This window comes from Natator depressus, chromosome 5 (assembly GCF_965152275.1).
Source record: "Natator depressus isolate rNatDep1 chromosome 5, rNatDep2.hap1, whole genome shotgun sequence".
In the NCBI taxonomy this organism is placed as follows: Eukaryota; Metazoa; Chordata; order Testudines; family Cheloniidae; genus Natator; species Natator depressus.
In genome coordinates this window covers 79,771,241-79,782,207 of record NC_134238.1, presented here as the reverse complement: position 1 = coordinate 79,782,207, position 10,967 = coordinate 79,771,241, and the positions used below count along the sequence as shown (strand labels likewise).

Below are 10,967 nucleotides of genomic sequence, written 5' to 3'. Positions count from 1 at the left end.
CCACTCCCCTAGCATGCCGGATAAAACAACTTTTACTGTATATTGTAGATAAAACAATCAAATAGCATGAAAATAGGATTGATAATTATTTCACATTGTTTTATAAATTACAAGAATGGATATGCATTATATGAAGAAATGGGAAATTTAAAAACTAGTGTACAAATGACAACAAAAATTATTTTTAAAATACCAAAAACTTCAGTTTTTCAAAGCCAGACATCAGAACAGCAAGAAGGGTGTAAGGAAATGGGACAGCAACAATGTTCAGTTCAAGAGAATTCACTAGGATCTGGAAATGAGTACTCTAGATTTGAAAGAGCTCTGAGAAACTTTCAGTATCTAGTGAGGAGAGTTATTTAAGATTCCAAAAGGGAGTAGAAGAACCTAATAAAGTGGGGGAAACCTAATAAAAGTTCATTCACTTTAACCTCTCTTGATGCATTTATAGTCTCCAGCTATTCATGAACACTCCATTCATATGTGAAATCAGTTAGGTTCAAAAAGTTTAGAGCTTAAGGGACCTTGTCAAATTTTTTTTGTGGGGAGGGGTTTACAAAGAATTGAATCATTTCCATTGCTCTGCTGCTGCTTTTTGTATAGCATGTTTGTCTCTCCAGTGGAGATTTTGAGTATATCATGATTTGACTATTAGGGAAATAGTTTGAAAATCCAGTTTAAAAATTTTAATGGGAGTCTCAAGTATGGTAAAGAGTCATATCATCATATGCTTTAAAATGACCTAATATAGATCTACAACAATAGGATATACCAGAGGGAAGTGAAGGTGCAAAAAAGTGCTAAATTCATGATGATGTTTAAAACAGTCTTTTAAGTATTACTTCAAATATTATTCCTACACATTGCAATTTCAAAATTATTTTTCTATGGAATCACTTCATGTGGTGCACCTCAATGTAAACGATAAGATTAACTTCTATTACATGGTAATTTGTCTGCATACCACAGCTGCACAGACACAGAGAAATTCTTACTGTGTTATAAAAACAACTTTTTCTCCCTTGTTCATTTTGTTGCTGTATATCTGATTTAGTTTCCCAATTAGGAAAGACATTCCACATATAAATGTCAGATCTAATTATATCAGAACAACACAACCTGGTTACAAATCTACCAAAAGTACTTTTGTTGGCAACATTCCAGCTCTGCTAAAAATGGCAATAAAATACCAAATAAACTTGTGCCAAATGTAATTTCTTGAAGCATTTTTAAAACCATGTACTGTTTAGGATATTTTAGTGAACAGAAATACAGTATATCTATACACATACATTTAACATGTTCATGCAGGATTCTGGTTACACCTAATTTCTCTCCAGTGAGATACAAAGTAAATTGTGATCAAGGATTCTAGAGTCATGTGAAGCTTGCCCTACCAATGTATCACTCTCTCACTGAGGAAAGAGCAAAGATGGCCTTGTGTGTTAAGGCACAGAATATGAAATTTCTGGTTGTGACTTGCATTGTGTGTTTGAGTGGGTCAGTTATTTGCTCTGTGACTCAATTCCCCAGCTGTAAAATGGGGATGTTAGTATTTTCCTTACTTCCCAAAGATTTTATAAGGATAATCCTTGGGAAGCACTCCAATACTGCAGTGATTGGGCTAGATACATACCTAGATAGACTGACTTCCATATGCAATGGATGAACATTTGGTGACTTGCACAACAATCCATGCGGCAGATCAGAATGACACTGCTGGCAGTCTCTTCTGAGAGTTTCCATAAAATCCAGATGAGGATAATTTACTTGATTATCCCCCAGTGTGCTCTCTTTTTACATAAGGGTTTACTTATAGCCTGTCAAAACAAATTAAAGAGAAGATGATGAGATGCCCAAACAGCCATCCCATTAATACTGTGTGTGTGTGAGAAGCTCTGGTTTCTTTCTTTTAGAATATTCTAAATCCCCCACCCCCGCCTGCGTAAAATAGTTAAGATCATCCAAGTCCTGCAATAGAATTATGGGTGAAGCACTTCGTCTTTGCATGAACTCAAATGGCTTTATTTTAATGGTTGAGGAAACCACAAAAATACTCTTCTCCACTACAGATTTATCCTCACCTAATAGTATGCTTGGGGGAAATGTGGTGTTGGTGGAAAGAAAAAAAGAACAGCAAAGGACATGATCCTGAACTGGCCGAAAACATCTCAGTGGAAATTTGAGTTTATTACTTCCAAAATACAGATTTGAGGGCCTCTGCAGCATTTGATACCTAGCTACTGTCAGAGATGGATCAGTGGTGTAGTAATTTCTAAGAAGGAGGCTGAGCCTGGGCTAATTTGAATGTCAGGGGGCGAGGGGAGGCTTACAGCTTGCATTTGTAGTAAGAGTTTTAAGTTGGGAAGGACTACATTTGGCACATGCCCATGCCCTGTGTGGGGCATTAGAAATTCTAGCAATACATATTTTTCCCTCCCTGGACATCATAAGCTGTTTATGACTACAACCTGCCACGATAGTATCTTCTCATCTGGATAAACAATCGTTTATTTTGCTTATTAGATGAAAATGAATGTACCAACCCTAGTGCTTGTGGCACCGCTTCCTGCTACAACACACTCGGAAGTTACAAGTGCACTTGTCCATCTGGATTTTCTTATGACCAGTTCTCTAGTGCATGCCATGATGTGAATGAGTGTTCCTCCACTAAAAACCCCTGCAATTACGGCTGTTCCAACACAGAAGGTGGTTATCTCTGTGGCTGCCCTCCTGGATACTATAGAGTTGGACAAGGGTGAGTCTCTTCCTCCCTCTCACAAACATCCTTCCTCCCCAACACTTATGATGATTGTATAACACATTGTAATAAGTGGTCACCATAAAAAGCAATGGCTATGAAAGTAAGGGCTGCAGAAAACGCAGTTGGCAACAGAACTAGTGCAGGAGCACACAGGGCCTCCAACAACTCTGCATGCTACAGTCCATACAGCCCTATGGCAGTCTCTACAGTAGGCCTGAAGAAGGTGGATTTGGGGCAAAGACAAGCCAGGAGATGGCTCGAGGCCAGTGTGTTTGGAGCCATGCAGATCCACTGGCCTGACCGGTCTTTCAGGGTCATACAGCAGGCCCCGGGTGCTGCAGAAGTCACTGAGGAGACACTGCACCAGTGCTATGTGCCCTGCCTCTGGGTTGGGGAAAGAATTCCAAGCCTATCTGCATAGTTCTTCTGTGTACCACCCATATACTTAGGTTGTGCATAAGAACAAGGAATTGCTTATATGTCTGTGGTACATAAGAAACAAAGTAGGGGTTTGTGTGTGTTCACTGCAAAAGAGCATCATCTAGCATATGAGCAAAATTAAGTAATACAATAACTCCTCACTTAAAGTCGTCCCAGTAGTTGCTGATCAGTTAGAGAACATGCTCGTTTAAAGTTGCGCAATGCTCCCTTATAACGTTGTTTGGCAGCCACCTGCTTTGTCCGCTGCTTGCAGGGAGAGCAGCCCGTTCGAGCTAGCTGGTGGGGGCTTGGAACCAGGGTGGACCGGCAGCCCCCCCATCAGCTCCCCGCTCCCCTAAATTCCCTGTGCGGCAGCTGCCCAGCAGGCTATCAATTACCAGGCAGTTCAGCTGTCCTGCCTGTGCTGCTCCTGCCCTCTGCCTTGGAGATGCTCCCAGGAGCCTCCTGCTTGCTGTGCGGGCGGGAAAGTGGGGGAAGAGAAGGGTGCTAATGTCAGGGTGTCTCCTGCCCCCCACTTACCCCAGCTCCATAGAGCAGGTGGGGACACGATAGGGCTCAGGATGGAAGGAGCTTGCTGACAGACAGCAGCTGCTGTCTCAACTTGCAGATCTACTTAAAAGGGCAGGGTACTCAGAGTGGGGTCAGCATACTTAAAGGGGCAATGCGTGTCTCACTCACATACATGGTGTATGTCTCTGTCTCTCTCTGCCATGTTGTCGCTCCTCCCTCCATTCATGCTGCCTTGTAGAGTGTGAGGCTACATTAACAATGTGTTAACACTTGAGGGCTCAGCCGAGTGCTAGTTCATCATTTAGCAGTAAGGCATTCCCTGGGAAATATCCCACCCTCTTACTCCATCCACCACCTCAACCAAGCTTCACAGTCATCATTGCTGTGTATATAGTATTACATTAAATTGTTTGTTTAAAACTTATACTATGTATGTGTGTGTGTATAAATATAAAAAAAATAGTCTTTTGTCTGGTGAAAAAAATTTCCCTGGAACCTAACCCCCCCTATTTACATTAATTCTTATGGGGAAATTGGGGTCACTTAACATTGTTTCACTTAAAGTAGCATTTTTCAGGAACATAAGTACAACGTTAAGTAAGGAGTTACTGTAGCTGTCATTCCCCTTTTGGTGGCAGTACATTGTGTATTTGGAGCACTTTTCCAAATGGTATGGGGATATTCCTCATCTAATTGTACCTTTCCTTCATCCTACAGATGAAGTAACATCTATACAGTGATTAGTAAGGAATAGCTATTGCACTGATCAACCCAAAGACAAAGCAGAAAAAAGAGAGAATGAATAATACAAAATGAATATAATAGCCCATTAGCTTGAAATAGTAGTCAGAACATTTACTTTGGATGCCAAATGTCCTGTTGGAATCTATTCTTTGTGATGTATTAGTGTTCTGTGTATTGAGAATTAGGGAGCTCTATAATGGTCCCTGGCAACAGATAACCATCCTTTTTTCAGCATGTTACACTATACAGGACAAATTTTAAAAAATTATTCCACGGACATCCTAGGGGGAAATAGATATTGTGTAACAGTGCAAGGGATTATGTGAGCTTTTCCCCCATCTAAATGAGGAGGACATAAAACTGAAATGAAAAGAAAAATGTTATCTGTCTATGAACATTTTGAGAAATGGGTCACTCATATGATCATCCCTATTCAACAGCCATTGTGTCTCAGGAATGGGATTTAACAAAGGCCAGTACCTCCCTTTGGGTGGAGATGTAGATGAAGAAAATGCTTTGTCCCCTGAAGCATGTTATGAATGCAAAATCAATGGTTACTCCAACAAAAACAGCAGGAGGAAAAGAAGTGTGAATGAAACTGAGCAAGCGGAGGTGAGTGAATACCATAACAAACAAGCTAATATATATACTTAACACTGTCCTGGAATCAGAACTACTCCATGGTATGTCAAACACTACACAGCTGACACAAGGAGGAGTGAAGTTCTATTACCATAGTCATTTTGAAGTTCCAGATGTGACTATCCTGTGCAACATTCTATAGTCACAACAGTGCAGGCTTATGTGGCTATCGAGTTTTTACAATATGATAATTAGCTTCTAAACCTGAGCTATTTGTATATGTGTTTAAGGGTAAATTAATCATATTGTGATGTAATTGCCAATACCAGAGAACCACTTCTGGATCAGGCTCAAGACTTTCCTTATGTGTTAGTGTATTTTTGACAAATGGAAATGAAGAGATGGGATCAGTGGTTCACTCCCACCACAGGATGTATTTTGGGCACGTTCCCTTGTTTTTGTCAATTTTTATTGAGGTAGCAAGAAGCCTTAGGGCAAAAAGCACACCTATTAGGTTATGTAGGGCTAGTTTGGGAGACAGACTGCCCATTACAGTGTGTACTGCTCAAGAGCTTCCCCTACCCCTTACAGCATCATGCAGCAAATCAGTGGTTATCTGTATTCCAGGATGTTGTTTTATGGCAGTAATGAGAAACTACTGATTTGGTTTAAAAAAAAAAAAAAAAGCAACCAAGGGATATAAATCTTCTCATAGTTTTTACAAGGGCTCTGATTAATCGTCCATAATGCTTTTCATCTTCAAAGTAAGTTTTTACTGCTAGATTTACATAAAGTAGTAGTGATTAGGTTTCTTACATAAGCAAAGCTTGGAGCTCCTCAGCCAGACCACAACCCTGACACAAGGAGTTAGTATTCCCACTCTCTGATCCACAAAAGGTTGGTCATAGCATAGAAGTGGCCTCGACCACTTCTGGAGAGGAGGGCTGTTGCATAGCATTGTTCAAATGTTGATCCATGGATTGGCTTTGATGGCAGTTTCTGAAGAGCTTGTTAGTGCTGCCATCACTGCCTTACAAGGGGTTGTGTGTGGACTCGGCCTTAGTGACAAGAAAGTAGAATGTGGAATGAAAACATCTGAATTTTACGTAAATATCTCAGCAAAGAGGAGAGCCTTTTGTGCATGCCTAAGATAAAACATGCTTTTGCTAAGGAGTCCCATGAAATAGTGGCAGAAAGAGGAGAATGAATTTCCTCATTTAGATCTGGGGGAGGGGGTAGTATCAGTTAGCCACATTAACAATTGTAAGAGAAAAGTGGTTTCTTGGACTTAATACTTCTGATGATGATGATGTACAAACAGTTACCTGGTGACAGTATGGTACCACCTAAGTCATTACTTCACTCCTACCTAATGTGTTCATCTTGTTACCAAGCTATCCAGTTATTTATGTTCCATTCATAGCAGTGGAACATACAAGCACCTTCCAAAAAAGTAAAAAATCCCCTCATACAGCATTCATTTCTCATCTAGTTCACTGCACCCTATCTCGTTACTATAGCTCTCGCATGGCAGTAAGCCATATTGTTATCTGGTGCTATTAGCCTTATGTGAAATCCCCTAATTTACTTTGGAATTTTCACAGCAAACACATATATTTTGTTTAAAAAAAAAAAAAGTTGGGATTGTCTGGGTCTTGTTGGTTAGCTGCATGCCTGAGGTTCAATGAACAACTTGTCGCAGCACCTGCAGCCACCCTCAATTTGCTTTGTTTAATCTACAGTGCATAATAGTATGTAGTGTGATAGGATTTGACCCTTTTTGAGGGCACCCTGTTATAGATGCAGAAGGACTTGAACTGGTAACATTCTGCTGTGCAGCATGAAAATAATGGGTACCCCAGTCATTTCCTGAGAAGTAAAGATCTATCAAAAAGAGAGAAGCAAGGGAAAGACTTCCCAAAGAAGTCACAGCCTTTTATAACTCTTTCATTAGATGAAGAACAGTTTTCACCGACAACCACCTGCCTTTTGTTATAACAAAGCTATTAGATTAATTTATCTCCCCCCCCGTATTCACATCAAACATACTGGGGCAAATTCAAACTCCGTTTGTGTCACATCAAAGCAAAATTTCCCCCTTTGGGAGGATCAGTTTGCTAGTAGTGCAGATTTTTTTTCACTACTCTTATCACTGACAGCTGCTGAACATAGTTTCTCAAATGCCAGGACGTAGACTCTCACTGAAGCTTCTATACAGAAAACATTGTTCAAAGAACTTCCAGTATAGCAGTTCAGGGTTCCATTCTGTTTCCATACTCTTTCACAGTGAAGTTTGATCAGTATTTAGAACAGGTTGGAAAGTGGGATACTTCCTGTTTCTTTTCTGCAGAGTTAAACCAGGACTTTTTTTTGGAGCAAGCATGAAATGATGTAAACTCTGAGGCAAGATTGAAATCTGAACCCTCTGTGGATTTGGGGCTGTAACTTTAATTATTCTGTAAAACCTGAGTGAGAAGCCTTAAAGATTTACAGAGTGTGTTATGTGGAACTGAGTAGTTCTCCCAGTTGGAAAGGATTTATAAAGGGCTTCTTTCACAGCTGCAGTTTTTGAGAGAGGAATTAAACTGCTACTAATCAAACTCATTAATTTGCATTGCTTTAGGAATAATATAGAGTGTGTGTGTCTCTCTCTCTCCAACTATCCTTTTCTCTTTCACTTCAGATTGAGCAGATTAGCTTGGAAAGCTTAGACATTGACTCTCCTTTGAAGATGAGGTTGAACTTCTCTGGGCTTGGTAACAAAGAACACATTCTAGAACTCATGCCAGCTATACAGCCCCTTACCAACCATGTCCGCTACATCATCTCCCACGGCAACGATTATGGAATCTTTCAAATCCATCAGAGGGATGGATTTAGTTACCTGCACACAGCTAAGAAAAAGTCAGTGCCTGGCACTTACACACTGGAAATCACTAGCATTCCTCTATACAAGAAGAAGGAACTAAAGAAACTGGAAGATAGCAACGAGGACAACTACCTCCTAGGAGAGCTTGGAGAAGTGCTCAGAATGAGACTGTGGATTGAACTCTATTAGCCACCTCTTCTAGACTTAATCCAGTTCTTGAATCACTTCTGTTCATCTATTTATCCACCTGAGCATGTCTACTTTTCAAAAGCTTTAAGGAGTCATTGGACTTAATTTTTTAAAAGGAAAAAAAAAAAAAAGACCTCTATCTTTCCATCCTGCCAAGACTGCAGAATGACCCTTGCAGGAGGAATGACTGACTCTGCCATGGTCAAAAGTTTGATTACAAGGGCAACCATGGTTACTGTATCCTTTATATAACCTCAATTTAAAGTATATTAAAACTAAAGTTCAAGAGGTCAACACATGGCACTAAATGGCACAAAAATGTGAACAATTTTTTCCTGTTAGCAGTCTGTAACACTTTTTGGGTATTTTGCTATAGGTGCTAATTAAAAAAATATAGATGTTTATTTATTTTAATGCAGTAATATATGGAGAAATTACAAACTATGTAAACAAAAGGGAAACTCATTTGTTTTTCTTTAGATTTATAAATTTGAGCTATTTTAGAGGTATTCTTAAAAAAAATCCAGTAGATTTGAAAAAGGTTTCCTTTTGTGTGCCAGTTGTCCAAATACTTTTAAAAAAACATTTCCATGCTATTACCAGTGCTCTTTCAGCTCTGACACCACCCTCTAAAAGACATTTAAAAGGATGCTTCAAAAACATTGAGTATTCAAAAAAAAAGTCTTAAATGACTTGAATTACAATATTAGTCTCTGTAAAGATGATTCTCTCTCACTGCCTGTCATTAGGACTTTATTCTGTATCAGCCACATGAAATAATGGGAAGCTGAGGCACAACCACTGTAGCAAAATACCTTGACTGCTTGTGATACCATTAGCATTGCAGGCCAACCTGTACTGTATTTCCTTCCGATAACCTCAAGGTACCACATGTGCTACCACAACACCTCATTCTCACAAAAGGTGCTCTACATACTTGCATTACTGTAGGCAGCTGAAAAAAAAAAGTATTTCCTTTGAAGGGAACACCTGATGTTTCACTCGGTTTGGTGCTGGCTTGGATTAATGGTGCATTTATTAGGATTGAGCTGTTTCAGGACTGCCATATGTGCAAACTAATTACGCAGTGCAGACCAGGAAAATATATCTGAAATCATTTTTTTTAGAACTTTCATTAATACTGTAGTTATACACCATATGCCTCATTTTATCCTAGCCTATTTTGTAAGAAAGATGTTTGTACATGACATTTAGTTTTCTTTAGCAATTTTTTTTAATGTTGTACCATTCTGTGTTACATGTATGTCTCCATGGTGCTTTTTTTTTGACAGCTGGTGCCTGTAACTCGTCATAGAACAGAACCTCATCATGTGAAATAGCCAAAGCACATGCAGACTCCAGGTTTATTTCAGTCATGTAGCCATGCTGACTAGTTACAAGTTACACTCTGTTGGGTTTTTGGGAAGGAGAACCCTTCTAAATTTTAAATCAACTGTTTGTGAGATTTATATTTTTTATTTGTAGGTCTGTATCACTATGACAACACTTTTCTTGCAATAAAGCTTATTTTGGGGTAGGTGTCTTGAATTGTACATGTATTTTAAAAGAGAACACCTGCCTAACTGCATAGTTGGATGGTGTCACTAATGGATGGCAGAAACAACAGTCCATGTAGGTGCATTCTTCCCCTGGCTGGATACTAACTAGGTTCTTCGGGACACACTGGGTAACTATGCTAAATATTCTGTCCTCGCACAGTGTTAAATTTATCCCACAACATTAGAAAAACCTAATTCAAGTCTGTCTCCCTTATACACTGCTGTACATCGGGAGTAAGTCCAGTGAAATCTCACACTGACTTTCAACCTTTACCTACAAACTCTGGGTTCAGTATTTGACCACTACAATCTCAATTATTTTTAAACAATGCTTCATAAGTGTACAACATTAATTATTAAATGCAATGTCCTAGAATCAGGTGGCTAGATTCATAAAGAGACTTGGATGCTTAAGTCCCAAGATCAGGCACCCCAGTAATAACAAAACCCCACTTTGTCTGCCCAAAGAGGTGGCAGTTTGAACAGGGATCTTTCTTCTCACTGGCAAGGACTTGGGAAGCAAGGGCTCCCACATCCCAGGGCTAAAAGTTAGGAGGGAGGTCCCCCACCCTCTTGCAAAAAAGTACACAGGCATCTAACTCTGAGGGGTAACAGCTGAGAATCCCAAGCAGAGAGATACACACAAGTGCAGATTAGGTGCTGTACTCCCTGAGAAGGATCAGGTTTAGGACACATCCTCCCCTAGTATCTCCCACTGACTACCTTTGGCAGGGAGCTGCCTAATGTCCTGGCTTCTGTGAATCCCATTTTAGAGGTCTGTCTTATTTGCTGTATAAGGAGCCTGAGTGCCTAACTTAGGCTTTCTAAATCTCAGTGATTTTTCTGGGCACTAGCATCCTAAACTCGTTCAGGAATCTAACCCAGATCCTCCTGAGCCAAAGACTAGAACACTCCCAAAGAATCCATTCCAGATTTTACATAGAGCAAGTGCATGCTTGGTGCTTCAGATAATACAATTGATGGAACGTGAACATATGGCTGGATAGTAACATCAGCAAGGATGGAGGAAAGTAGCATGGGACAGAGCACTGGACCAAGAATCAGGAGACCTGGATTCTGTTACTGTCCTACACTTTTACCCTGGGCAAGTTCATCTACATAGAGAACTATTGTGAAATAGGGATGGGTGGGAATTTAGATAGCTATTCCACAATAGCCTCCCATGTGGATACTCTTATTTTGCACTAAGACTGCACTGTAATTTAATCCAGTTCCAAAAGTTAAAGTTCATTAAGCTAAACTACACATGGACACTTTGTCTACATGGCAGGAAAAAAAAGTGTGTTCT

The 10,967-nt window shown here is 39.9% G+C and overlaps 1 protein-coding gene across 1 annotated transcript in view; it reads left to right on the top strand.

Annotated features, from left to right (window-relative positions):
- Positions 1-9,630, top strand: part of FBN2 (fibrillin 2) — a 247,755-nt gene extending 238,125 nt beyond the window's left edge. The window contains exons 63-65 of the mRNA XM_074953067.1: positions 2,527-2,758; positions 4,900-5,071; positions 7,725-9,630. Coding sequence (XP_074809168.1) covers positions 2,527-2,758; positions 4,900-5,071; positions 7,725-8,099 — 779 coding nt within the window. The 3' untranslated portion in view covers positions 8,100-9,630. The remainder of the gene's footprint in view (positions 1-2,526; positions 2,759-4,899; positions 5,072-7,724) is intronic.
- The last annotated feature ends 1,337 nt before the right edge of the window (positions 9,631-10,967 follow it).